Here is a 27862-nt window from a genome sequence, read left to right as displayed (position 1 = left end):
GAAAAAAAAAAAAAGACTGGCAACAGTTGTTAGCTCAGGTGCCAATCTTAAAAAACAAAAGAAAAAAAAACTTTTGTGTTTCAAAGGACATCTTCAAGAAAGTGAAAAGACAACCCACAGAATAGGAGAGAGATTTTGTAAATTATCTATCCGATACAGGACTTATATTTAGAATGTATAAAGAACTCTTACAACTCAATAATAAAAAGACAAACAACCCAATAAAAAATGGGCAAACAATCTGAAGACGTATCTCCTAAGAAGATACACAAACGGCGAACAAGCACGTGAAAAGATACTTGGTATCATTAGATATCAGGAAAATGCAAATCAAAACCACAGTGAGGTATCACCTCACCACCAGGATGGCTAAGTTAAAGGACAGACAATAACAAGTGCTGCTGAGGATATGGAGCAACTGGAATCCTCATGCACTGCTGCTAAACACATAAAATGGTGCAGCCACACTGGACACAGCCTGGCAGTTCCTAAAGGTTAAACAGAGTTAGCGTATGATCTACAAACCGACTCCTAGGTATGTATATACCCAAAAGAATGGAAAACATGGCCACACAAAAACTTGTACACACACCTTCACAGCAGCATTATTCATGATGGCCTGAAAGTGGAAACAACCTAAAAGTTCACCAAATGAAGAATGGATGAATACAACATAGTATATCCATACATCAGAATATTATTGGATAACAAAAAGGAATAAAGTCAAATACCCGCTACAACATGGATGAAATTTTGCCTATGAGAACACCGAAAGGAAACTGTCAAAAGAAAGAGTGGGCTTTAGCTCAAATATCATTTTTATTTTTGTCAAAAGTGGCCTAGGCTATCCAAATTATCCTGTAAGAAAAACTCCTCCAACATCTAAGGTGGAAATAAAAAACATTTTTAAAAGTTTATTATAACTAACAAAATAATTTCAGGTCAAGATTATGCATATAGAAATTATATTGGATGGTTAGATAAATACTTTATCACAGAGAGTGCACACTGGCCAGAGGTGTGTTTGGCTCCAAAGTGCCTGAAGCTTTTTTGAGTATGAGCACTTCCCCACGGCCCCAGCAATGTACACATGACATTTATAACTAATTTATAGCCCTGATTCATCATTTCTGTTTAAAATGTCCATTTCTGTGAACAGGGGGCACAGGCAGGAGAAAGGATGTGAGTCCTTGGTCAGGAATGTGTCCCTGATTAGAACACTGCTCCTACAGGAACACAGTTCCTTTCACCACACTGTTCCCAGGACATGACAAGTGGACAGTTGAAAACTATCTGTAGCATGTGCAGAGAAGAAAAGGTGGAGGACAAGTCTGGAGGCACGGTGGAGGGAGAAATCAGGATGAAAACGCAAAAGGCAGCAGAGCGAGAATGAGCAGGCTTGAGCAGGCGCAGGTCGGCAAAGACAAGAGGGGAGGGAAGGCCGAGAGCACGAGCATCTTCTCCTGGCACCACCCCTGGACCCCAGACTGTGTTCCCTTCCTTCCCCCACAACTGGAAAAGGGCCCCTCTTTCCTTCCCTTCTCATGCCTTTATAAGAGTGGATCAGGAATTTTCTCCACAGCAATTAGACGGATATCATTTTCCAGCCCTACTATCTCATATACAAACGAGGAAACTGAGACCCAGAGAGGGAACAGGTCTAAACCATGGTTTTTAAAATTGTGTTTTTAAGTGAAATCGTTTAAGAAGCATAAATAGATAAATCAGAGCCGAGTGGAAGGACAGCCTGCCTCCGCCCTGTGGGGCCCCCAGGAGCCTCTGTGGAGTTTTAAAATACTGGTGCAAGGTGAGAGACAAGCTTGGCCCTGGGTCCTGCCCCGAAGCCACAGCAGCGGCCCTATATTAACTCTATTTTCCTATTTTCTGTATTCGTGATGCTCTGGCACCTGTGGCCCCATTGACCAAGAGGAAATTACCCCTCCCAGGGCTAGCTAACTCCTGGAGCCAGCAAACGAGTCCTCTGTGAGCGCGCCTTTCAAATCAAACCAACCAATCCCTCACACCCCCTAGCCTCCTTCATCGGCTCTCACAGGGCTTGCACACTCCAGGCCAACATCCCCATCCTACTCATCCCAGGGCCGGGCATCAGACAACTAGGGCCAGCCCCTATGCCCCAGAGCCCACCAAAATTATTTAAACTTGCTGACCCTAAACCTGTGTACCCTGCACCCTGCCTCGCCTGCTCCTTCCTGGGAAAACCACAACAAAGTCTGCGGCCCAGCTTTCCCCTCCCTTCCTCTGCCTCCTGATGGCCCCTAGCACTTCCCCGTGTGGTCTCCCATGGTGCAGCCCCTCCTCTTGGGAATCCTAAGTAACACACTATCTTTTCAATGGCAGTTGGCTCCTGTCTGTTGGCCTCACCACACCTGGATAACAATAAAACCTACATTTTACAACAGGCCCATTCCAGAAGCAAATATTATCCTTAGAAATCTTGGAATTAAGATTCAGAAAATTCACATCCCGAAGGTGCCACAACTCTGGGGAGAGCCTCGCCAGTGCAGTGTCTCCTGGATGACCTTCGGCTGTCGGGAGAGATGGGACAAAAATGAAGGAGGCAGCCTGGGGCCTAGTGCCATGGAGAGGACACATTAGGTCGGAGGAAGACCCTGGCAGGAAGGCAGGCAGGACACAGGTACCAAGACGAGTGTGGCTTTAGCAAGAGGGACAGAAAGAAAAGCATGCCATCGCACAAGACCAGGCAGCCACCAGCGACTGGCGGCCAGCCTCAGCCATCCAGCTCCTCCTTGACGGTGATGCGCAGCGGGCAGATGCGCAGAGGCTCAGGGGGGCCATCGCCCCGCGTGCCCCCCAGGTAGAAGTAGGGCCGCACCTCCCCGAAGCGGGCGTGGAAGGTGTAGAGGTGGCAGTGGCGCTCTGCGTCATAGAAGGACAGCTCGCCCTCCTCGCACTCCAGCTCCACGCGCAGGCGGCGCGGGATGGTCGGGACCAGGGGCGATGTGGCCGGATCTGAGGTCACGCAGTGGTCCCCCTCGACCCCCTGCGTGCGGCACATGTACCAGAAGCCCGAGCGCGTGTCGTGGTAGCAGCCATGCGAGTGGCCTTCGGCGCCCACGTCCTGGCGCGTCCGCACCACACCCACCCGCCAGCTCGGCAGCCCCCCCAGGTCCACCTCCCAGGCGTGGGAGCCCTGGGAGAAGGCGCGGGAGCCCAGCAGGCACGGTGCCGAGGAGAAGCGCTCCGGGTTTTCCACCTGGACTCGGTAGCCGTGGTTGGTGACGCTGGTGAGGTCATTGGACACTGAGAGCCAGCCAGCAGCCGTGTTGGGATCGAAGCTGAAGGGCACTGAGAGCAGAGGGGGAAAGGGGGGCAAATCAGGAAACCCCACACCCCACCCTCTGCCATGCCAGCTGACGTCCCCCCAGACTGACCAACTGTGTCCCACCTGGCTCTGGTGCATGGTGGGAGCTGCGCTGGGTTGAGGGGCGGTGCTAGGGGTTGAACTGTACCCTGCCTAGAACAGTATGTTGAAGTCCTAACCCCTAGTACCTCCAAAGATGAACTTATTTATTTGGGAATGGGGTCACTGCAGATGTCATTAGTCGAGATGAGATCAGACAGGAGTAGAGTAAGCCCTTAATCCAAGGTGACTGTTGTCCTAACAAAAAAAATAAGAGACACAGACACAGGGGAGAAGGCCCTGTGATGAAGGAGGCAGAGATCGAAGTGCTGCAGACAGGGATTAGGGCAAACGCCAGAGCCAGGAAGAGGAAAGAGCTCCCCAGAGGTTTCAGAGGGAGCATGGACCTGCCGACACCTTGATTTTGGACTTCTGGCCTCCAGAACTGAGAGAGAATAAATTTCTGTCACTTTAAGGCATCCAGTGTGCAGTTCTCTGTTACGGCAGCCACAGGAAATCAATACAGGCAGGGACCCCAGAGGCTCACGCAACTCCCAAGATGTCTCAGAAAAGCACTAACCTTCCCCTGGGTCCTATAAATTCACCGTGTCTCAGTCCGCCTGGGCTGCTGTAATAAAAATATCACAGACTGAGTGGCTTGAACAACAGAAATCTGTTTCTCACAAGTGGAAACTGGCAGTCTGAGGTCAGGATGCCAGCGTGGTCAGGTGCTGGTGAGGACCCTCTTCCTGGTGTACAGATGGCTGCCTCCCTGCTGTGTCCTCACAGGAGAGAGGAGAGGAAGCCAGCTTCCTGTGTCTCTTCTTGTAAGGGAACTAATCCCATGATGAAGGCTCCACCCTCAGGACCTCATCTAGCCCTCATCACCCCCAAAGGCCCCACCTTCAAATACCACATTGGAGGTTAGGGCTTCACTATATGAATTTGTGGGGGCACAGACTCTCGTCTACAGCGCATGACACAGTGACTTGCGTAGACTGGAATCACCTTGGGAGGGGGCCTTTCCTTACATTACAGTATGGCTCTGAACAGAGAGGGAAGCCAGCTTCTCTTGCTGAAGAGGTGGCCGAGCATCAGGACTCAAAGGGGAAGGACTTCTGCTGGGAGGGGTCTGAGCAGTGGGGCGAGGAGTGGAGCAGCACACCAGGGACCTCTCCAGAAGAGGCTGGAGAAAGGATCAGCGGAGAGATGTGGAGGTCCAATGGGGTGGGAAGCTGGAAGAAGTGAGTGCAGCTTGCTCTCTGCCTAGCATGAAGTGCTCCTCCCACGCCCAGTAACACCTGCCCATGCTCCCACTCACCAGACTCAACAGACATGACCATCTTCCTCCAGACACGGTACTGCAGGGAGTCCAGGTACTTGCAGACATCGATGAGCATGCCTGGCTGGACGGGCTCTGGCTCCATGGTGCAGAAGAGGCTGGAAAGGGAGAATTGCGCCTGGTGGGCATGGCCAAGGCCATGCATCCTGGGCCTGACTGGGTCAGCTGGAAACAGGCCACAGCACTGGTTCCCTTGCCTCAGGCCTAAATTCCCTGGCCACCTTGCCCAAGACAAACCTGGACTGGGCTCTGATGAGAGATGAGCAAGGAGTCAACTGAGAGGTTCATAACCCTTCAGGATTCAGTACTTGGGCTCAGCCTGCCCCATAAACATAAATAGGAGGTTCTCAGACACAGTTCCATCCTTGTGAGCAGAAATCACACGCACATATCTGCTCACGGGATGTCTGAATTGGAAGGGACCTTAAGGATCCTCTACTCCAATAGTCTGAAGGTGTCATTGCCCTTTGCTTGAATACTTCCAGTGACCGGGAACTCACCACTGCCCAAAGCACTTTCTTCGATCTTTGTACAGCTCTGACTGGGACACAGTTCTTCCTTATGCCTCATTTTGAACCCAAGATACAGCAACACAAACCAATGTGCCTTGAGGCTTTCACAAGCCTAAATATCAGGATGACCCAGTGAGGAATATGAGCCACGTGCAGGATGGCACACTCACTCCTCACACAGTGGATGGTAATGCTCCACACCCAGGAAAACCACACTGCACCAGTGCAATGGGAAGTGGAATGCCTTGAAAGAGGGCTCTGTCCACCTGGCCAGTCCCCACCACTCCCTGTGTCACACCCGGCTGGCTTCATTACCTGCCTGGCCCCGGAGCCACTGGAGTTTGCACCCCTGGTATCTGTGCCTGCTCTTCCCCTCCCCTCCACTAGCCGTGGCAACTTACCGACGTTTTCGGCTCTTGTGTTTCTGAAAGAGAAAAAACCACAGAGACACAAACACAGAAAAAAAGCATAAATTTCTGACCTCAAAATGAGTCATATATTTCATGTTTATAGATCAGAAGCCTGAATATTGTTAAGATGGCAATATTCCCCAAATTGATCTACAGATTCAACGCAACTCCGATCAAAAGTCTAGCTGGCTTCTTTGCAGACATTGACAAGCTGATCCTAAAATTCATATGAAAATTCAAGAGATCCAGAATAGCCAAAATAATCTCAGAAAAGAAGAACAAAGTTGGTGGCTCACAGGTCCCGATTTCAAAACTTAGTAAAGCAACAGTAATCAAGACAGTGTGGTACTAACATGTACTAAAATAGATCAATGGACACTGAAAGTCTAGAAACAAACCCTCACATCTATGGTCAGTTGGTTATCTATAAGGGTGCCAAGACCATGTGATGGGGAAAAAATGGTCTTCAACAAATGATGCTGGGAGAACTGGATATCCACATGCAAAAGAATGAAGTTGGATTCTCACCTTGCACCATATACAAAAAGTAACTCGAAATGGCTCAAAGAGAAATGTAGAGCTAAAACTATAAAACTCATGACCTTGGATTAGGCTGTGGTTTCTGAGATATGATGCCAAAAGCACAAGCAGCAAAAGAAAACACAGACAAACTAGATGTCATCAAAATGAAAAAGTTCTGTGTTTCAAAGACTGTCATCAAGAAAGTGAAAAGACAACCCACAGAAGAGAATATTTATAAATCATATACCTCATAAAGATCTAGTATCCATAATATATAAAATCTCATGTAATTCAACAACAAAAAGACAAGCAACCCAATTTAAAAAACGGGCAAAGGGCCTGAATGTACATTTCTCCCAAGAAGATATATAAATGGCCAACAAGTACATGCAAAGATGCTCAACATCATTAGCCATGAGAAAAATGCAAATTAAAACCACAGTGAGGTACTACTTCTCACCCATTACAATAGCTATGATCAAAAAAACAGATAAGTGTTGGCAAGGACATGGAGGATTCAGTCTTCACACACTGCTGTTGGGAACGCAAAATGGTGCGGGCGCTTGGAAGACACCCTGGGAGCTCCTCAAATGGTCAGACTTTGAGTTACCATGGGATTCAGCAAATTTACTCCTGGCACCTACCCAAGAGACACGAAAACATATGTCCACACAAAAACTTGTACATGAATGTTTATAGCAGGACTCCTCATAATAGTTAAAAAGTGGAAACAACCCAAATGTCCAGCAATTGATGAATGGATAAATAAAATGTGGTACATGCATACAATGGGGTATTATTCAGCCATGTACTGATGCATGTGACATGGATGAAGTTTTAAAATATTATGCTGAGTGAAAGAAGCCAGTCACAAAAAGCTACATATTGAATAATTCTTTTTATATGAAATGTCCAAAATAGGCAAACCTATAGAGACAGAAAGTAGATTAGTGGTTGCTGAGGGTGGTGGGGCTGCAGGCATAGGAGGGTGACAGCTAAGGGGTACAGGGTTTCTGTTTGTGGAGACGAAAACGTTCTAAAATCGATCGTGGTGATGGTTGCACAACTCGGTGAATATACTAAAAAACACTGAATTATACATTTTAAATGGGTGAATTACACAGTATGCAAATAATATCTCAATAAAGCTTTTATATAAAAAAGAGAGTCACAAAACCATCCCTGAAAGCACAGGTGGTATGGGCAAGAGACACACCCAATTTCCTAAACAGAAAGAGCAAGGAATCCAGCGTTTAGAGCCCACCAAATGACCTCATCATCGGGACATTTTGGCAACAGAAGACATCATGGTTCAAAGCTTTGCATGAGGTGGAGAACCCACAAAGGTCCCCAACCAGGATGTGACATCCAGCCCAAATGGAGGACATCCCTGTCCCTTCCCACTCCACTCTAGAAAGACTTCCCTTTCAGAGAGTTCAGCTGTTCTCCAAGTAGAGAAGAAACCTCATTCTCCTGACCAGTCTCCAAACTAGCTTTCCAATTATAGAAACTTCTCCATAAAGACCCAGTGACTCACAGGGAGTGGGAGTGGGGGGATGGGAGAGTGGGGATGAAATGAATAAAAGCAAGAAAAGAAAACTAAATATATTTTTTAAAGAGAGAATAGAGTCATCCTTTTCTTAAGAAAATAACAGAGAATACCAAAACATCATATTTAAATTAAAAAATTTAAATAATTGCATAATTTATAATTTAAAAATATTCCATTTTGTATTCTTTGCAAAATCCCATAACCCCAGTCTAATCACGTGAAAAACATTAGACAAACCCATATTGCCAAGATCAGGAATGGCAATCAGGAACGCCAAGGTCATGAAAAACACAGAAAGATAAGAAGCTGTCACAGACCAGAGGAGACTGTGAGATGTGACAACTAAATGCAATGTGGGACCCTGGCTTGAATCCTGGAGCAGAAAGAGGACATTAACGGGAAAACGGTGAAGTCCAAATAAGCCTGGAGTTTAGTTAATAACAGTGCACCAGTGTCAGTTTTCTAGTTTGGACAGATGTGCCACAAGGCGACGTAAGGCGTTAACAATGGGAGAAACTAGCTGGAGGGGTCCACAAGGGCAGTCTTTACTAGCTCTGCAACTTTTCCATACATCTAAAATTATTCCAAAATAAAAAGTGAATTTTAAAAGTACTCCATTATATTAAGAAGGCGTAAAGAAAGTAGAAACATAAAAAAGGGAGAGCAAGAGTGAGTGCCACAGAGGGAGGGAGAAGGAGAAGGAGACGGGAAGAAGAGGAGGGTGCCGGTGGCGCAGCAGTTAAGTGCCTACGTTCCGCTTTGGCGGCCCGGAGTTCGCTGGTTCGGATCCCGGGTGCAGACATGCCACCACTTGGCAAGCCATGCTGTGGCAGACGTCCCACATATAAAGTAGAGGAAGATGGGCACGGTTGTTAGCTCAGGGCCAGTCTTCCTCGGCAAAAAGAGGAGGATTGGCAGGAGATGTTAGCTCAGGGCTAATCTTCCTCAAAAAAAAAAAAAAAGGAAAGAGGGAGGCAGGGAGAAACAGAAACAAAGAGGCCCTCCAGGAACTCTGCTCTGCTTAAACTCTTTTCAGCCTCTTGACACAGCAGAGCCCCTCGTCTGTAAGCTCCCCCAGCCCAGTATCCAGAAGCTCCAGGAAGACTGGGTTGGCCAGGGTTGCTGGTATTGGGCTCCCCGCTGGTTCCTGAACATCTGGTCCCTGTCCCTGGATCCAAATGATGAGCTCCTCACCATGAGAAAAGAAACGTCATCTTCCTTCATCTCCATCTGCAGCCGCTCAATCTCATGGGCCAGAGCCTCTGTGTCTTCCACAAGCCGCTTCATCTTCTCCTCCACCAGAAGCTGCTTCTGCCTCACCTCCTCGGCCGTGGCATCGAGGATGGCCTGCTCCTCCACTCTCAAGAACTCGCGAAGCTTATCAAACTCCTGCCGGATTCGCCCTTCCAGCCAGGCAGCCTCCACCTACCGCAGAGAGCGGGAGGGAGCCACAGGTCAGACGTGGAGAGAACTGCAACCATCACCTAACCAACTGACTCAGATTTTTAAAAATTTTTTAAATCCCACATTTTTAGCAAAGGAATTCTATTTTCAAAAGAATCCACATGTAGAACCCCAACAGATAAAACATAGATGCAATTTTATTAGCACAAATTTATAAGTTTAAATTTAAAATAAGTCAAAGCATAATGGGGTTATCTTGATAAAATAAAAAAATAAAATCATTGCTTAGATGTCAACTGCAGTCCCATAACTTCCCCAACATATAATATTCTGTATCTTGTTTAGGTTGCACAATAGCAAGGGAAATCCCAAATCTCAGAAGTGAACTGTTGCAAATGGCAATGATTTCTAAAAATTATTTGCCTTCCAAACTTAGGACTTCAAATTTGTCTGATCCAGAGGCTTACCAAAAGAGTAGTTGCAAGTATTTATTTTAAAACTGAATTATTAATAATATGAATACTTCTCATCATTACTACAAAAAGTTTTTTTAAAAGTTGAAACAAAACCATATAAATGTAATCAAAAAAGCAGAGAAATATTTCTCATCTTGGAATGAGATAGAACTTTCTTACCATAATATGAAACTGAGAAGCCTCAAAGAAAGAATGAGATAATGGTCTACATATAAAAATTAAAGTTTTGTATGGCAAGAGACTACTGATAAACACATCAATACAGTTCTAAGATGATGACTGGAAAACAACTCAGAATGTGAGCTCCAGCAACGGCAGGTGAGTAAACGCATCTTTCGGTTGAAAGTTCAATATAGATTTATGGCTCTGACTCACTGAAAAAGTGAAAAGATTCATTGAAAAACAAATGACAAGCTAGGAAAAATATTTGCAACATACAATAGACTGTTATTGTTCTTAATACACAAGGCACTCTTAGGAATCCACCAGGAGAAAAGACAAATATTCCAAGAAAAAAAAAGTGTGAACCGGTAAATACAGAAGAAATGCAGATGGTTATTATACTTGTGAAAGGATGTACAAACCTACTAATAATCAAAGAAATGCAAATGAGAACAGATGGCATTGTTGAAATACCAGACTAAAAAGACTGGTAATACACAGTGGGGGAGAGAGCAAAATCCAGGATGATTCTTATCAACAGGAAGAGACACACAGAGCAGGCAGGAAACAGCAGCCCAGAGGTCCTCGTTCAGCTCAGCAACTCTCACTGCTGGTGACGGCAGCCTCGCAGGAAAACTTCCATCCACTCATCAACCTGGACTGACTGGATTTAGAGGAAAAGCACAAATCCAGCTGGAATCCTGGAGTTGTCACACCTGACCATGTTAGAGTTCCACTCCGCCTGGGAGGGGCAGACAGGTGCTGTCACTTGGACTTGTGGACACTCCCCAGGTAACCCCACGCCAGTCCTGCACAAGGCCAGCCAGGTGATGGCGTCAGCCACAAAGGAAATCAAGTGAAACGACAGAGATGAAGCCCCACAGTTCCACGACAACTGCTGGGACAGCAACTCAAAAAGCGTGCCTCAGCCACAGCAGGTTAGTAATCTCGTGTTTGGATTGAAAGTTCAACATGTGTTTACGGCTCTGACAATATTATGACAAAATGATTCCTCGAAAAAAGTGAAAAATCTCTCTCACATCAGTTTGTTGGTCTCTAAGCTATGAGAAATGTTGAGTGACTTCTCTCTGTGGGACACTTCACACGCATTATCTCAGCTGAACGTTCAAAAAAAGCCTAGTAAAAGGGAATCGTCCTCTTTGTACAGAGGAGGGGATTAGCCTGGAGCGGGCGAGGGATCCGCCTGGAGAACACGGCTTGGATTTGAAAGCAGGTCTGCTCTGTGGTTACTGCCCTGGCCACCAACATTTCACAGTCCTTTCTTCTGCTCTGTTCCACCAGTGCTGCGGCTGGGGGTAAACTCCTTGGCCAGATGTTAATGAGGCTTTCTCCCAAGCCTAATCCTCTCCCACAGACCGTGGATACTGGAGGGCCTGGCCGGCTCTGCAGGGGAGTGCCAGGCGGCCGGAGCTGGGACTGCCTTAGCTGAGGGTGTGATGAGTCCACCTGAGCAGTAATTATTAGAAGCTCTTGCCCAGGAAGTGACGGAGCAGACCAGTCAGAAACCAGGCTGCCAATCCACACAGGACTCAGATGAAGAGAGGGTGCCAAGGTACAGCAGTGAGAGTGCGAACATGGGGGCCCAATTCATTCACTCAATTAACAAACATTTATTGGTCACCTACTGTGTGCCACAAATTCTTTTAGACACCAGTGTGCCCTGCTTTCATTATATTCTAATGGAAGGAAACACAAAAGTAAATAGAAAACAAAACATTAATTACAGGTAGTGAAGTGTGACGAAGAAAATTAAATGGAGATAATAGTGAGTAAATGCGGAGGGCCACTTGGGTAGGGTGATCAGGGAACACTCTCAAGAGGGACATCTGAGCTGAGATTTTAATGACAAGATGCTGAGCCTGGGAGGAGCTGGGGAGAAGACTTGGCTCGGCTGAGTACAGAGGGGGCGAGTGTGGCTGGAGCTGAGAGCGCAGCCAAGCACGGGAGGAGACGGAGACAAGGGGCCCGCAGGGCTGGGATGAGGGCCTTGGAGCCCACGGTGAGAACTCTGGATTGTATTGTGAATGTGATGGAAGCCAATGACAGTCTGAAGCAGAGGAGTGACCCAATCAATGTATTTTTCTAAACGATCAGTCCACTCTGTAGAGAGGGGATTGTAGAACAAGAGCAGAAGCCTGGGGCCCAGGGAGGAGGCCGGGCGAGAAACACGGGTGACCTGGAGGGGGATGGTGGCAGTGGAAACGGAGTGTCGGACAGACATCATGTATTTTGGAGACAGAGGGGCCAGGACTGCTGATGGTGTGGACCAAGGGAGTGAGAGGGAAAGAGGAATAACTTAGAGCCCCAGGTTATCACTGGCTTGAGTGCCTGGGTAGACATGGAGTGTGGCACGTGCTGAAGTCAGTCCGAATCCATGGTGCAGATGGCACAGGTGGCTTTCTAAGCCACTCTCATGGCTGCTGGCGTGGCCATGCCTGGTATTTAAAGAGGCCGTGGCAGTGCAGACACAATCAGCACCTGAGGACGTGGCCGTGCTAGACCATCAGGGCTGGGGAAGGCTAACCCTGCATCAGCAGCCACAGCCAGGGCCAGCCCACCCGCGCTTCTCCCCATGACTGCCCTGGGGGACCCTAGTCTCCCCACTCAGCCGGAGCACTCACTCACCTGGTTGTGCTTGGCGATGGCCTCGTAGGAGCGCCGCATGGCGCAGAAGGCCTTGGCTTTCTCCCGCAGCGTGTGCTCCATGTTCCTGCACTTGGCCTGCCGTGAGGGGCAAGGAGGAAGCAAGGAGGCAGGTTAGGGGTAGAGGCCAGCCACGGAGGACAACACACCACAATCACAACTGCAGTGCCCCTTCAACATGGGTACAACTCAACCACATTTACTGACCCGGTCCATCCACGCACCACGGGTCAAAGTATAAAGCTAAGTACAGCCCTGACCTTGAACCCGACACCGACAGCATAAAGGACCCTCAGATTTCCTCTAACCCGGCCCCCTTGTTTTACACCTGGTACAGATGGGGAGACAGGGCTGAGGAGGTAAAGAGACCTGTTCCATCTCGAGTTGGTCACAGTATAGCATAGAAGGGCATCCTGCTCAAGCCTAACGCTGGTCCAGGCAGGGCCGCGAATCCCTGAGCCGTGCGCGCAACTGTAAAGACCACGCGCTCACAGGCCCCTGGGGCGACCTTCGGAACTGGACCAGCGGGCAGTCACCAACGAACAGGTCTGATCACAGGCTGACTCAACCAGGCCTTATCTAAACTACACGTCTCCCTGCAACCCTACTGAACCCCAATATTTTAAGAGTGCTCGGATCATGTGAAATGCTTGAAGCAGCAGTTCAAAAGCTCTGTTTCGTAGTTTTTAAACTTTCACCATTGCTCTGACCTCCTTGGACTCCTTGAAGAACCACTACTAGTTTCAGGTTGGATTCCCACGTTGGTATCCAAGGCCTATCACTTTCCCTCCATCTTTAGCCTTCCCTCTCCACATTCCGAGAAGGCTTTTCAAGGTTAATTATTTTTTTTTTTTTTTGAAAAACAATAAAAATAATTCTAATAACATTAACTATAAATGCCTACCATTTATTGAGCATTTACTATTTGCCAGGAACTGTGCTAATTACTTTACAAATGATGTCACTTACTCACCACATTATCCATATTAGGTAGGTAAAATTATTAGGCCCATTTTACAGATGAAATCAACTGCAGCACAGTAGGGGAAGTGACTAATCTGAGGCCACACAGCTAGTACGTAGTAGAACAAGGACGTGAATCTAGACAGTGGTAGGAGGCAGTGTCCAAGCCGGCCCCCAGCGACCCCTCCCCTCCTGTGAGATAAGAAAGTTTGTTGTTTTAAGCTGCCAAATTTGGGGGTGATTTTTATGCAGCAATAGATAATACAGATTTGTCCTCAAAAGCCTCATCCCTCTCTGGCCCTGATTTAGAGGAAGGGATTCCAGACTTATGCTGATGCTGTAAGGGCTAAGATGCTTGGGGATCTTGGGAGGGGGTGATGTATTCTGCACTGGGGAGAGACATGAATCATCACTGTGGGCCAGACGGCAGATGGTAGGAAGCAGCCTCTGAAACGGCCCCAGTGATCCCCACCTCCTGGTATTCATGCCCTGGTGGAATCCCCTGCCCTGTGGGCTGGACCTACTGACTTGCTTCTAATCAACAGACTATGGCAAAGGTGACGGGGTGCCATGTCTGAGATGAGGTGACAAAAGGCCGGTGCACACCCTTTCTCACTTGCTCACCTGGATGGAAGCCAGCTGCCATGTTGTGATCTAGCCCATGGAGCGGCCCATGGGGCTAGGAACTGAGGGTGGCCTCCCACCAACAGCCGGTGAGGACCTGAATCTGCCAGCAACCATGTGAGCGAGCCCGAACGGGGATCCTGGCCTACGTGAGCCCTCAGAGAAACGGCAGCCCCGACCAACACCTTGATGGCAGCATCACAAGAGACCCCGCGGCAGAGGCGCCCAGCTAAGTCATGCCAGATTCCTGACCCACAGAAACAGGAGATGAGAGACTTTTTTTATTTTAAGCTGCTATGTTTTGGGATAATTTGTTATGCAGCAATAGATAACTAGCCTGTCTTTCCTGCTCTACAGCACTTTCTTTTAACTGCTATACTACAGAAAATAAGGGGCCGGCCCAGTGGTGCAGTGGTTAAGTGTACACGTTCTGCTTTGGCGGCCCGGGGTTTGCGGGTTCGGATCCCGGGTGCGGATCCCGGGTGCGGACATGGCACCGCTTGGCACGCCATGCTGTGGTAGGCGTCCCACATATAAAGTAGAGGAAGACGGGCATGGATGTGAGCTCAGGGCCAGTCTTCCTCAGCAAAAAGAGGAGGATTGGCAGCAGATGTTAGCTCAGGGCTAATCTTCCTCAAAAAAGAAAAAGAAAATAAAAGAATGACTGATTTCACTTTCTCTTGGTTTTATTTTCTATTCATTCTGGTCATTTTTATGTTCTTCTTGAGGATATTTAACAGATTTTTTAAACATTGTTTTCTGTAGTATATCATCTCTATGCTGTGTCTCTTCAACAGCAAAATAACATCAGGACAACTGTCCCACAAGACCACTAAATATCCTCCTAATGTTTTATCTTGTGGGATGAGATGTTTTGTTACAAAGTCATGTCATAAGAGTCCAAAAGGGCAATTCTGTGATTTTCCAGATAAGTGTGAATGATAGGAGCAAAGCAAGTGCCCCAGACACAACCCAGGAGTGTGCTGGCCCCAAGCAACACGGCCAACCCTCTCCCTTCAGCCTTGGCAGCTGGGAGTGATGGAACAATGAGGAGTGGGGGGGACAGTCCTTGTCCTTCCCAAACTCTTCAATCACTAGAAGAGTTCTGGTTTAATTCAGCAAAGACCAGCCCTAAAATGGCCCTTCTCTGAGATGTTAGCTGGTGAGATCAACCAATGGTTATATTATTACTAGGAAGATTCTGTTATTACTAGTAAGATTATATTACTACAAGTTGTTTTATGGAGCACGTACTGTTCATAAGGCACTCAATTAAGCACTTTACAAACATCATTGTATTGAATTCTTACACTCCTGTGGGGCAGGCACTTTATTCCTATTATAGAGAGGAGCAAATAAGGCCCAGAGGAGTTAAGAAACTTGCCAAACTATACAGCTAGACAGTGGCAGAACCAGGATGTGTACTCAGCACGGTCCAGCACTAAAGGCCATGCTCTTGGCCACAGCCCTGCATAAGTTGTTTCATTAAGAGAGCTCCTACCATGTTTGTCCAGCTGTCTCTTGTGTTTCTAAATGTGTCATCTTATTTCCAAATTTGTTGTCATCAAACATGTTGTCAGTTTTCTTCAGTTCTGGAGAATAAAAGCTTATAATTCTGTCAATACTTTGCCCAATTCCTTAAATAATCTAACATGTCAAGGAAATGTTCCTCCTAGAAGGAATCAAACAACACATTTTAAAAGCTAATGAATATTCAAAAACTGGAAACAACCCAAATGTCCATCAAGAGACGGATGAATGAACTACAGTGTGCTGATACAATGGAAAGCTATTTAGCAATGAAAAAGGAACAAACCATTGATACATAGAACATGGGTGAATCAAAAAGTATATGTATTATTTTGGAGTACAAGAGAGCACACAGTACATTCCACTTAGGTGACGTTCAAGAACAGGCAGCACTAACCTAGGGCGACAGAAGTCAGAAAGTGGCTGCCTCTTGGTGATCGACTGGGAGGGCAGGGAGCTCTCCAGGGTGATGGAAATGTTGGACGGTTTGTCTGGAGTGGCAGGTGCAGGTGCGTCTAACAGCCAGAACTCATCCAACTGAACAGTTAAGATCTATGCATCTTGTTGTATATAAATTATACTTCAAATTTTTAAGAGCCTATAAGATGGAAACTTTAGAAGTCTTAGCCTTTTCTTGTCACTTACCTCACTGGAAGGAGAGACTTTTCTTTTAATTTCTCTCAGGTTTGATGAGTTACTTTTTACCTTTTCATCTCCTTTGTTGTTTTTGGCAATTTATTTTCTTTGGCATAAAACATAAATGTGCAGGAGGCCAGTCTGTTGGCATAGTGCTTAAGTACACACGCTCTGCTTCAGCGGCCTGGGGTTTGCAGGTTTGGATCCCGAGCGCAGACCTACACACCACTTGTCAAGCCCTGCAGTGGTGGTGACCCACATACAAAATAGAGGAAGGCTGCCACAGATGTTAGCTCAGCAACAATCTTCCTCAAGCAAAAAGAGGAAGATTGGCAACAAATGTTAGCTCAGGGTCAATATTCCACACACACAAAAAAATAAATAAACACAACAGATTGAGATTTAAAAAAAGAAAACATAAATGTGCAATCTCTTATGTAATTATAAATTGAACACCCCTGTAACCACTACCCAGAACATGTCACTTCTCAATCTTATCCCGCTTCCTGTCAGAAGAAACAACGATTCTGATTTTTATAGTACTTCCTTGCTTTCTTTAGTTATTTCACCTATTATGCATCCCTAACCTAAACAACAGACTTTAGCTTTGTCTGGTTTCGAATGTTCAATTAATGGAATCATATTATACATATTCTTTTGTGTCTTGCTTCCTTTACTTAACATAAGGCTTGCAGGATTCAAATTCGTTATTGTATGTACATTTACTCATTCATGGTTGCATTGTATTCCATTGTATGAATGTACCACAATCATTTATCCATTCCATGTTAATGAACAGCAGGTCATTTACAATCTTTGAGTAATAAAAATAGTATGACTATTGTTGTCTAGATTTCCTGGTGCACATGTACACTTGTGTCTCTACAAAATATTCCTGGGGGAAGAACTGCTGGACCACAGGGCTGTGTGTTTTCAGTTTTAGCAGATAACACCCAACTGCTGTCCAAAGTAATGTACCAATTCATACCCCACAAGCTATGTTAATCAAACACGTTTATTAACCATTTGGATCTTTATTTTTAAATACCTGCCAAAGTATTCTGACCATTTGTCTATTGAGTTGTCTGCCATTTTCCCACTGGTTTGTAGGAATTTATTATAAATACACAACGTATGTCTCTTATGGGTTAGATATATAACATGTCTTCTATCATATCATTTATATTTCTTAATTTGGATATGGTCAAATTTATCAGCCTTTTCCTTTAGAATTAGTGCTTGCTGGTTTTGTTTAAGAAATACCTCTCCACCTGATGTTACAAAGACAATCTCCTATAGTATGGCTTTCCTTTCACATCTAGGTCTAATGTGGACACCTGGAGTTTATTTCGTGGATGGTGTGACCAGGTAGCTCGTTGTCTCAGAACCATTATTTAAGAATACCATCATTCCCCACTGATCTGAAGGGTCACCTCTGTCACACATCAAATACATATCTGTTTCTAGGTTCTCTAGTCTGTTTTCCTGGCTCATCTGTTTTTCTTGTGCCAATATCACACAGTCTTAATTCCTATAGCTATAAAATAAACTGATATCTAATAGATACCTCCTAAGAATGTTTTGGCAATTCTTGGCCCTTTCAGTTTTCATATAAATTTTAGAATTAGCTTGTCAAATTCCACAAAAATAATCCAGTTTGGATTTTGACTGGGACAGTACCGACTCTACACATCAGTCTGGAGGCACCTGACATCTTCAAATACTGAGTCTTCTAATCCATGAACACGGTACATTTTCCACTTAGTCCTCTTTGATGTCTCTCAATGAAGTTTTTGATATTTTTCCCTGCCAGAGTTCTACACACTTTTTGTTACATTTATTCCTAGATGCTCGATTTTTTAATACTATTGTAAATATTTTTTATTTTGTTTTCTATTTGTTACTGATATAAAGAAATACAATTGATTTTTTAATCTTCATTTTGCAACCAGCATCTTGTCTAAACTTATTTATATTCATGATTTATCTGTAGCATCTTTTTATTTTCTATGCAAGAGAAATTCCTATGCAGACATATGCAATCATATTATCTGCACACAATGCCAGTATTGTTTCCCTCTTTCCAAACCTTACATCTTTTATTGATGACTCCTGACTTACTTTATTAGGCAAGATCTTCAGTATAAAATCTAATAGAATTGGTCATAATGGGCATTCCTTTTTCTTGATCTCAATAAGAAAACTTTCAATGTTTCACCACTAAATATGGTATTCACTGTAAGTTTTTTGGTAGATTGTGAATTAGATTAATGAAGTTCCTTCCATTCCTAGTTTGCTAATATTTTTTTTTTAAGGATTGGCACCTGAGCTAACAACTGTTGCCAATCTTCTTTTTTCTTTCCTGCTTTTTTTCTCCCCAAATCCCCCCAGTATATAGTTGTATATTTTTTACCTGTAGGTCCTTCTAGTTGTGGCATGTGGGATGCCGCCTCAGTGTGGCCTGACAAGCCGTGCCATGTCCACAGCCAGGATCTGAACCGGGGAAATCCTGGGCGGCTGAAGCGGAGCACGTGAACTTAACCACTCGGCCACGGGGCTGGCCCCACTAATGTTTTTTTTTTAATCACAAAAGGATACTGATTTTTATCAAATGCATTTTTTTGATCTATTGACATAATCATATTTAAGTAGCACAAAATTGGATTTTGTTTTCTTATCCAGTCTGACAACTTTTGTCATTTAACTGGAGTATTTAACATAATTACCGATATATTTGCATTTAAACCTACTTCTTGTTCTGTACTATTCTGCTTGTTCAGTATTTTTCTTCCTTTTCCTCCTGCCTTTTTTTTAGATTTACCATACATGTTTTATTCCACTGTTTTACCTTCTACGCATTTAGTGATTGACCTAGAAAATACTACACGTAAAAATGTGAATTCAAATGAATCTAAACAATACACTTTCCATGTTTGCTTTTGATATTCTGATTTTACCCTAAACCTACCTGTATACACTGGACCACCATTCAGGGACCTGCCTATAGGACAAGGAGAGCCTGAATGCACAGACCGCCGGCTCACTCATGGGGGCTCAGGTGTGGAGCCTGGCCAGGACCACTATGGGTCATCACTGCCTTGGGGGAGCTAAGAGGCCCCAATACATCTAGAGTATCAGCCAGGCCCCAAGCCCCAGAAAGCAAATGAGCTCTGATTTTGGCTTCAAATTATAACACTCAAGATTACTTAGTTATAAACACACACAAAACAGAAGTTTTTATTTACACTAAAGGATTCAGAATGTGATTATGTAGTCTACATAGTTTTCTTAAAAATTACAATTTGATTCCTTGAGCAGCAAATTTCAATAGCGTATTTAGTACCCTGAGGATTTTACAAAATTGTTTTAACCAAAATATCTGTTAACACAGGTGCTATGTGGTATAACAAAAGTGGGACGGATGTGGGTAAGAGAAAAATAAATACTATTTTCCAAGATCATCACAGTACCCCTGCAAGTGCTTATCAAAGTGCTAGAGCCATGTCTGAAGCCAGGGCTGTCTGGCTTGAGCCCGGTTTTCTGTCCTCTGAGGCCTCATATATGCTGCTCCTTCTGACCGATCCCCGCCTGCTTCACCCAACTATCCCAACGTGACCTTGAAAACTCAGCTCAGGCCCCCTCATTTCCTCCAGGAAGCCGACCTGATCTCCCCAGTAGAGTGCAGGTGCATCTCCGTGGGCTCTCACAGCTCCCCAGCACACCTCTATCATCCCACTTACTGCCCCGGATAATCTCCTCACTCTCCAGGAAAGGCTGCAGGCTTCCTGGGGGCAGGTCCTCTCACCCAGCAGACTGCTGTTCAGTAAACCTTTGCAGAAGGAAGGGATGCTTGTTCTGCAAGGGTAGAGATTGTTTCGACCACCGCATATCCCCCGGTCCCAGCACAAAGCAGATGCTCAATTAACTACTTGCCCAGTCAACAAGTGCACTGAACACCCATGTTCCCATGTCCTTTCCACCAGGCAACATCTCCTCCGGGACTGAAAGTGAGGAGACCTGATTTGCAGCCTTGTCTTTGTCCCTAACCACTGGTGAGAACTTTGGCAAAAGCCCTTCTTCTCCCTCTGGCCTTCAGACTCTTCACCTAAGATGAAGGCATGAAAGTTTCTACAGTCTCTGAAATTTCACCATAAAAATGAAAAATGCAGTTTTCTCCGTCCACATTTACCTGACCCATCACCAGGATTTCCTAGCATCTGTCTCTAGTTCGTGTCTTTTTTCCTATATATTTCAGACATTTGATTTCAGGCAGATTGATGGAGCAGCTAAGAGCTCTGGCGCCTGGCCACCCAGCTTCTAATCCCAACTCCTCCACTTAGTAGCGGGCGATCCTGAGCAAGTTCCTTAACTTCTCTGCGCCTCAGGGGTGGGAATACTGCCTAGCTCATAGGATAGCTGTGAGGATCCAATAAGTCCATCCATGCCAAGTGCTTACAAGACCGCCCCGGGTATCTGTTAGCTCTTATTACTATTAACTGCCCTTTAGTGCCAGGTAACTTAACTCTCCTATGGGTTATTTTCTAGGTTTCCTTTGTTTTTATAACTGGCATATAACATTATATTATTTTCAGGTGTACAACATGATTTGATATTTGTATATATTGCAAAATGATCGCCTCAATAAGTCTAGTTAACATACCACAATAAGTCTAGTTAACATCTATCACCACACTCTTAGAAAATTTTTTTCTTGTGATGAAAACTTTAAAGATTTACTCTCTTAGCAACTTTCAAATATGCAATACAGTCCTATTAGCTATAGTCACCATGCCGGACATTACATCCCCAGGACTTATTTATTCTTTAACTGGAAGTCTGTACCTCTTGGGCACCTTCACCCATTTCGCACCCCGTGCCCCCAGGTTTCCTAAATGGATAGCATAATGCATCTGAGACAAGTCGATCTCTTCCAGGTCCCTTTCTTAGTCAACTCCAATCCAGTCTGCCCATTCTTCCTTTCCCCTTGGTGTTTAGCCTTCCTTAAGAATCAGGTGTCTACCATGGGCCTAATGCTGGGGCCCCATAACTCAGGAGCCCCAGTGAGGAGTGTTCAGTGAGCCCCCATCCTGCCCCTGGGCACATGCCTAGCCAAGCAGGCAATAACCGTCCTCCAGTGCAACCTGGCTGTGGAAGGGCCTGGCCCATGAGGCCGGATCTGGATGGGGGTGAGTAGTTGGGAAAAAGGAGGAAAGAACTGGAAGGGGGGAGACTTAAGAGATACCTGGAATACTCCTGGGTTAGATTTGGCCAGACTGATTCTAAGATGGTGACCCCGACCCCCCAGTTCTAAGTTGGAAGGGGCTGGGCTGGGGCAGGAAGAGGCTGAAGGGCAGAGAATGGCCGCATGTCAGCCCTGTGGGATGGATAAGGGGTCTGGACAAGGCAGTTCAGAGGCCTGGGACTTGGTGGGGTTCAGGGCAGGTCTGTTCTGAAGATGCAAACCAGAGTGAATGCTGGCCTGGGGGCAAGAATCCTGGGTTCTAATCCTTGGTGTACTGATTTCATTCCCTGTAACTGGCATGAGTTGTCGTATTTCTCCAAGTTTTGGCTTTTTCATTAGTAAAAGGTAGTCATCTCACAGTCCCCCATGACTCTGGATCTATGTATTTGGGGGATTTGCAAGTTTCCATGAGTTTTTTAAATTAGTGTTTTCATTCAACAATAACCTAAAAAAATACTAAGATAAGCCTATTGTGAGTCACCTTATAAACAGTGCTGACACATGCTTTCAGTTCCTACAACTCAGTGCCAGCATTTGTATTCTGTTAACGACTTCCTCGACACCAGGCTATCCCACTTTCATTGTCCTGGCCTAATAAGGAAAGAACACAAACACACTTCATCAGTGAGGGATGTTCCAGATCCTCACCTAGGAAGGCCAATTACAGGGCAGGAAAGTTCTGCAGTTCTTCAAACAGGGAAACTTTGGCGGGCGAATCAAGCGAGCACTTGGAACAGGGCAGAGGGGTATCCCAAGTCTTGCCAGAGAAGCCTCACAGCCACCCAGGGGCAGGGCTTTAGTTCCAGCAAAATAAAACCTCTTGGTTTCATTGCCTATATGTGGTACAAGCAAAAGGTATGTACACTAGTTTTGCGTTTGCATGTAAGGAATGTGATAAAGTAATTTAAGTCACACTCTTGGAATATTTTCTCCTTTAAGAAGGATGTATGTATTATTCAAGTTTGAGAAAGCCTAAACTAGAGGATTTCCGTAGGTCCTTTGAAGCTCCACCATGCACTCTATAGCTCTGGTTTAAACAAATACCGTATTCTGAAATCTCATCAGTCCTTCCCTTCCTGCCCCACTACGCTGAGGACAAAATCCCAGATCTGAACATGCCCTTCCATGCCCTGCAGCATCTGTCCAGGACTCCCTCATTCCGTATCCAGGCCGTCTCTGGGTTACTGCATGCCCCGCCCTCCGGCCCGCCATCACTGCTTGCTGCCCCTCACTTAGCTAATGCCTTCTGAGCCTTCAGGTCTCCACGAAATCACTTCTTCAGAGACTCCTTCCCACGCACCATCAGACGAGAGCAGCCTCCTCGTTATAACATCCACCACATCCTGTACTGTCCTTCACAGGAATGTCACAGTCTGAATATAATTGTTAGTGTGATTATTATTTAATCACGTCTATCTGACTCCAAGAAGGCAGGGGCTAGGACGGCCCTGTCCTCTACTGGACATACTGTGCCCGGCACATAGTAGGTACTCAGTCAGTACCCACCAACAGTGGTCCTTATCCACTCAGCCTCTAAGAACCCACCCAGTCAGCTGCCCTCTCAGCTCCTGGAACAGAGGACCAGCAGAGAAAGCTCTACCCAGGACCAGAGAGTTCCTGTCAAAGTCCACGACCAGCACAGGGGCTGAACGGGGCCCAGGTGAACTCTATAGTACCTGCTCCGTACTTTGGACGAGTTACTTTACCTCTCTGAGACTCAGTGTCGCCGTCTGTAAGATGGGGAGATAGGACCCACCTGTAGCAAGCTGAATAATGGCCCCCAAACATGTCCACATCCTCATCCCTAGAACCTGAGAATATATTACCTTATATGGCATCAAGGACTCTGCAGATGGGACTAAATTACGGAGTTGAAGATGGGGCGATTATCCCGGATTGTCTGGGTGGCCCCAATACAATCACAGGGTCCTTATCAGAGGGAGATAGCAGTAGTCAGAGAAGGCCACGGGACAACAGAAGCAGCAGCTGGAATGATGTGCATTAAAGACGGAGGAAGGGCCTCTAGAAGCGGGACAAGGCGGTGGGGAAATAAACTCTCTCCCAGCCTCCCACAGGCACGTGGCCCTGCCAACACCCTGATTTCAGAACTTCTGACCTCCAGAACTGTAAGAAAATAAATCTGTGCTGTGTTAAACCACCACACTAGTCCCCCCTCACCCATGGTTTTGCTTTTCGTGGTTTCAGTTACCCGCAGTGGTGGTCCAAAAATAGTAAATGGAAAATTCCAGAAACGAACAACTCATAAGTTTTAAATTGCACACCATTCTGAGCAGTGTGATGAAATCTCGCTCTGTCCCGCTCCTTCCCATCTGGGACGTGAATCATCCCCTGTGAGTGAATCACCCCTTTGTCCGGCGTATTCACACTGTAGACGCTACCCGCCCCTTAGTCACTCAGTGGCCGTCTCAGTTATCAGAGCCACTGTCGGGCATCGCATTGCTTGTGTTTAAGTCACCCTTATTTTACTTAATAATTGCCTCAAAGTGCAAGAGTAGTGATGCCAGCAATTTGGATATGCCAAAAAGAAGCCATCAAGCGCTTTAAGTGAAAAGGTGAAAGTTCTCAACCTAATAAGGAAAGAAAAGAATCATATGCTGAGGTTGCTAAGATCTACAGTAACTTTTATTACAGGACACTGTTATCATTGTTCTATTTGATTGTTACTTATTGTTGTTAATCTCTTACTGTGCCTAACTTATAAATGAAACTTTATCATAGGAACATATGTCCTGGAAAAACAGTATGTATGGGGTTGGGTACTATCTGTGGTTTCAGGCATCCACTGGAGGTCTTCGAACGTATCCCCCACAAAAAAGGGGGACTACTGCACATTTGTGGCAATTTATTACAATGGCAATAGGACCCTAATACACAGCCTCATAGGTTTTTTGTGAGGATTCAATTTGTTGACATGGAAACACTTAAGAGCACCTGGCATACAGTAAGTGCCCACAAAGTGTTGGCTGGTATGATTTTCTATCTGCCGAACTCCTCACACGGTAGCCAAAGCGATCTTTCTAAAGCACACATCTCATCACAAAATCCCTACTGAAAAGCTTTCAGGGCTCCACATAGCACACAAAGGAAACACCCTCAGCCCATTCCCACCTCATACTGCTCCCCTACGACCACCACTTACTGTGATCATCCAGAACTACAGCGTGTCTATTTACTGTTTGACCTCCGCCACGACAACATGAGCTCCCTGGGGCGAGGGCGCTCCTACTGACCTCTGCAGCCTCAGCCTCAGAATAGGGCCTGGAACACAGCGGGCCCTTGATACACAGTCGTCTAACACACGAAGGAGTTCCGCCCTGCATCAGGCTGAGCACACTCGGTCCGCACTCTCCTCAGATCCTTCAGGACTGGACTCCCCACCCCCTCAGACATCACCCTGACTGCCCACTGATCAGACAGCATCAGTCCTCTGCTTAAAACCCTCCAACTGCTCCCTGAACTCTTTAGGATCAAGACCAGCCCTCGAGGCCTCCTGGCTCCCTCTGCTCCTCTGTCCTCCACTCTAACTACTCTAAAAGTCTCTTGGTGCCTGGACAGTCAGGCCTCCCTGCTTCTGGGCCCTTACAGATGCTGCCACCTCTGCCTGAAATACCCTCCCTCACCCTCTTCACCCAGCTGACAATTCATCCCTCGGGTCTCTGCTTGAAGCTCCCTGAAGGTATAAATTCCTGTTTATCTCGTGTCCTACAGTATCCCCGGGGGCCGAGTCATACAAGGTGTCTGCTGAATAAACAGAAAGTTGTCATCAGACCACACACGCTTCCTGGCACTTGGCTCACTGACCCTGAATCCTGGCTTAGCCCGGACCTGGGGGTTCCACCTTAGTGCTCTCAGCCTTGATCCCTGTTCGTCTTCCTGATCTGCAGCTCTGCCAGCCCCAAGGTGAGTAGTCATGACTTGACCCATCGTGCCCGGCTACTTCGACCCCAGTCCCCAGAATGCCCAGCACTTACTTTAGCTGTCCCAAATCAGGACCTGGCACTTCAGCCAGTGGAAATGGGAAAAGCATTGTTGCGGACCACTGTTAAACAAATAAGGCGACAGAAGTTACAGGGTTATCCCTCTGGCAAGCCACTGTAGTGTTCGCACACGCACACTGGTGACATTCCCCTCACCAGAACTTTGTCAAAATGTATATGGAACTGTAAACAACATTTGATATTTCTTAAGCAAGACATTAAAACAAACGAACTAAAACAGGGTACGGAAACCAGGCACTGGGAGTTCTTGCAGAGCCTTCTTTTCAATACACTCAGCTTCCTACCAGCTAACCAGTGTTCTCCAAACTGTGGGTCTGAACCATATATTAGTAGGTGATGAAATAGTGTTTCACACCCTGTGCAATTTTTTTTTTTAAAGGAAGATTAGCCCTGAGCTAACATCTGCCACAAATCCTTCTCTTTTTGCTGAGGAAGACTGGCCCTGAGCTAACATTCGTGCCCATCTTCCTCTACTTTATATGTGGGACGCCTGCCACAGCATGGCTTGACAAGAGGTGCATAGGTCCGAAGCCAGGATCCAAACTGGCGAACGGGGGCACCAAAGTGGAGCATATGAACTAAACCACTGACCACCAAGCGGCCCCCACCCTGTGCAGTTTTTTAAATAAAAATAAAACAAGAGAAAATGCTAAAGTACAATAGACATTTTCACACAAGTTTTCTTTCAACTTATACATACATATGAGTGTTCTGGGTCATAGTGGAAAAAATATTTCTTACTATGGGCTATGGTCAAAAATTTTGAAAACTCCTGAGTTGGCTAATCTTTACTTTCTGATCATTTTTCCTTCGTATACCAAAGAATTTTCTATGGTAGTCTTGCCCTCTAAGTTGCTCCTTACTTCATTTACAGCCACTGGAACTCTAGGCACTGCGATGCTGAGAGTGATCCAGAATAAACCAGATGGCCAGGGCCAGAGGCCTCCTGGCAGCTGTACAATACGTGGCGCCAGCTCTGGAAGTAGGTGACCAACTTGGCTCCACAGCCCTGGCCAGGTCTTGGGCTCCTGCCCCTCTAACCTGAGCGTGCCAAGCTCCAGGGGACCTAAGCACTACCAACCCACACCTGTGCTTCTCAAGGGGGCACAGGCCACCCCACGGCGGCAGAAACCCTTCAGCAGTGGGCGGGGCTGGCTTGGGCACACCTGTAAGCCCAGTCCTCACACTTCTGTTTACATTCTTTCTTCCCCCATCTCGGGCCCCCTGGGCCGGCCTTGATGGAGAAGGCAGCCTCCGCAGGCTCCCAGGGTCAGAGCGGCGGGGTCCTGAGCAGGCACCAGCAAGCTGGCAGCAGGAAGCGGGGCGGGGCTGGGCACTCTCAGCTCGGGCCGGCGGGAGCGGGTGGGGCAGGGGTGCCGGGCTCTGGTCCTGACTCGGCCACCACGTGCGCGCTCAGACACCTCGCGCACACTGCCGCTCTTACCCGAAAGTCGTGGGCAGTGTCCTTCACGGGCTGGACGCGGTGGCCCTGGTGCCGGGGGTCGGCCTGGCACGAGCAGCACAGCAGCTCCTTGTCGTCGAGGCAGAAGAGGCTGAACTGGCCACGGTGCGGGCGGCAAAGGCGCGGGGAGCGGTGGCCGGTCCAGCGCGCGCCCTCGGCCTCCTCGCGCAGCAGCTTCTCCACCAGGTTGTTGAGGGTGTGGTTGGTGCGCAGGTCGCCGGGGTCCGCGCGGTCCTTGCACACCGGGCAGGTGGCCGCCACCTGCACCTCCCAGCAGCGGGTCACGCAGCCGCGGCAGAAGTTGTGGCCGCAGCGCAGACTCACGGCGTCGCGGAAGGGGTCGTAGCAGACGACACAGAGCAGCTCCTCCTTGAACGAGTGGGAAGGCCCGGAGGCTACCGCGGGGCTCGGTTCCATGGCCCCGGCTGCCAGCTCCCAAGCCAGCAACTTTCGCCCCGCCCCTCCCACCCACCTGGGGGCTCCTGGAGCCCGCGGGCAGAGGCGCCCAGCCCCTTCCCCTCGGAGCGCTGAGCGACAGCGGCGCCGGCCAATCGCGTGGGGTGAACTCGTGAGGGTCCGCCCCAGTTCCGGTCGGCGCGGGAAATCCCGGAAGAGGAGGGCGGGCCCCTATGGTAGTGGTCTCGGCCGGTTCGCGGCGGGCGGGCCCAGTTTAGCGAGGAAGGAACTCCCCAGCTGTGCGTAGGGCTTCCGTGTCACTGGACACCTGCTTCCGATTTGATAGGCGAAATGAAGTCTAGGAGCCCCTTCCTTAACTAGTCCCCGAAAGTCAGCCCCGCGAGGTGGAGGAGAGCTGTCCGCTTGCTGGTTCCGAAGTAGAGGCGGGTCTCCCAACGCCGTTAGTGTCTCACCGCTTAGGGTTATAGTGCCCTGCAAAGATCTACCCCCGTCTTGCGTTAGTTGTGTGCTTACTTTGGCCAGTCCTAGTCCTGCCCGCTGGGG

At 47.0% G+C, this 27862-nt stretch overlaps 1 protein-coding gene across 1 annotated transcript; it reads right to left on the bottom strand.

The window, feature by feature from the left end:
* Positions 1-133: 133 nt before the first annotated feature.
* TRIM35 (tripartite motif containing 35) lies at positions 134-27439 on the bottom strand. The gene is made up of 6 exons (XM_014843297.3): positions 26885-27439; positions 12409-12504; positions 8915-9145; positions 5638-5660; positions 4704-4822; positions 134-3327 (listed from the first exon to the last, which is right to left on the bottom strand). The coding sequence occupies exons 1-6, from the start codon at positions 27317-27319 to the stop codon at positions 2750-2752; spliced, it is 1482 nt and encodes a 493-aa protein (XP_014698783.1). The 5' UTR covers positions 27320-27439; the 3' UTR covers positions 134-2749.
* Positions 27440-27862: the final 423 nt, after the last annotated feature.

This window comes from Equus asinus, chromosome 3, assembly GCF_041296235.1.
Source record: "Equus asinus isolate D_3611 breed Donkey chromosome 3, EquAss-T2T_v2, whole genome shotgun sequence".
NCBI classification, from domain to species: Eukaryota; Metazoa; Chordata; class Mammalia; order Perissodactyla; family Equidae; genus Equus; species Equus asinus.
This window is presented reverse-complemented; position numbering and strand designations above follow the sequence as displayed.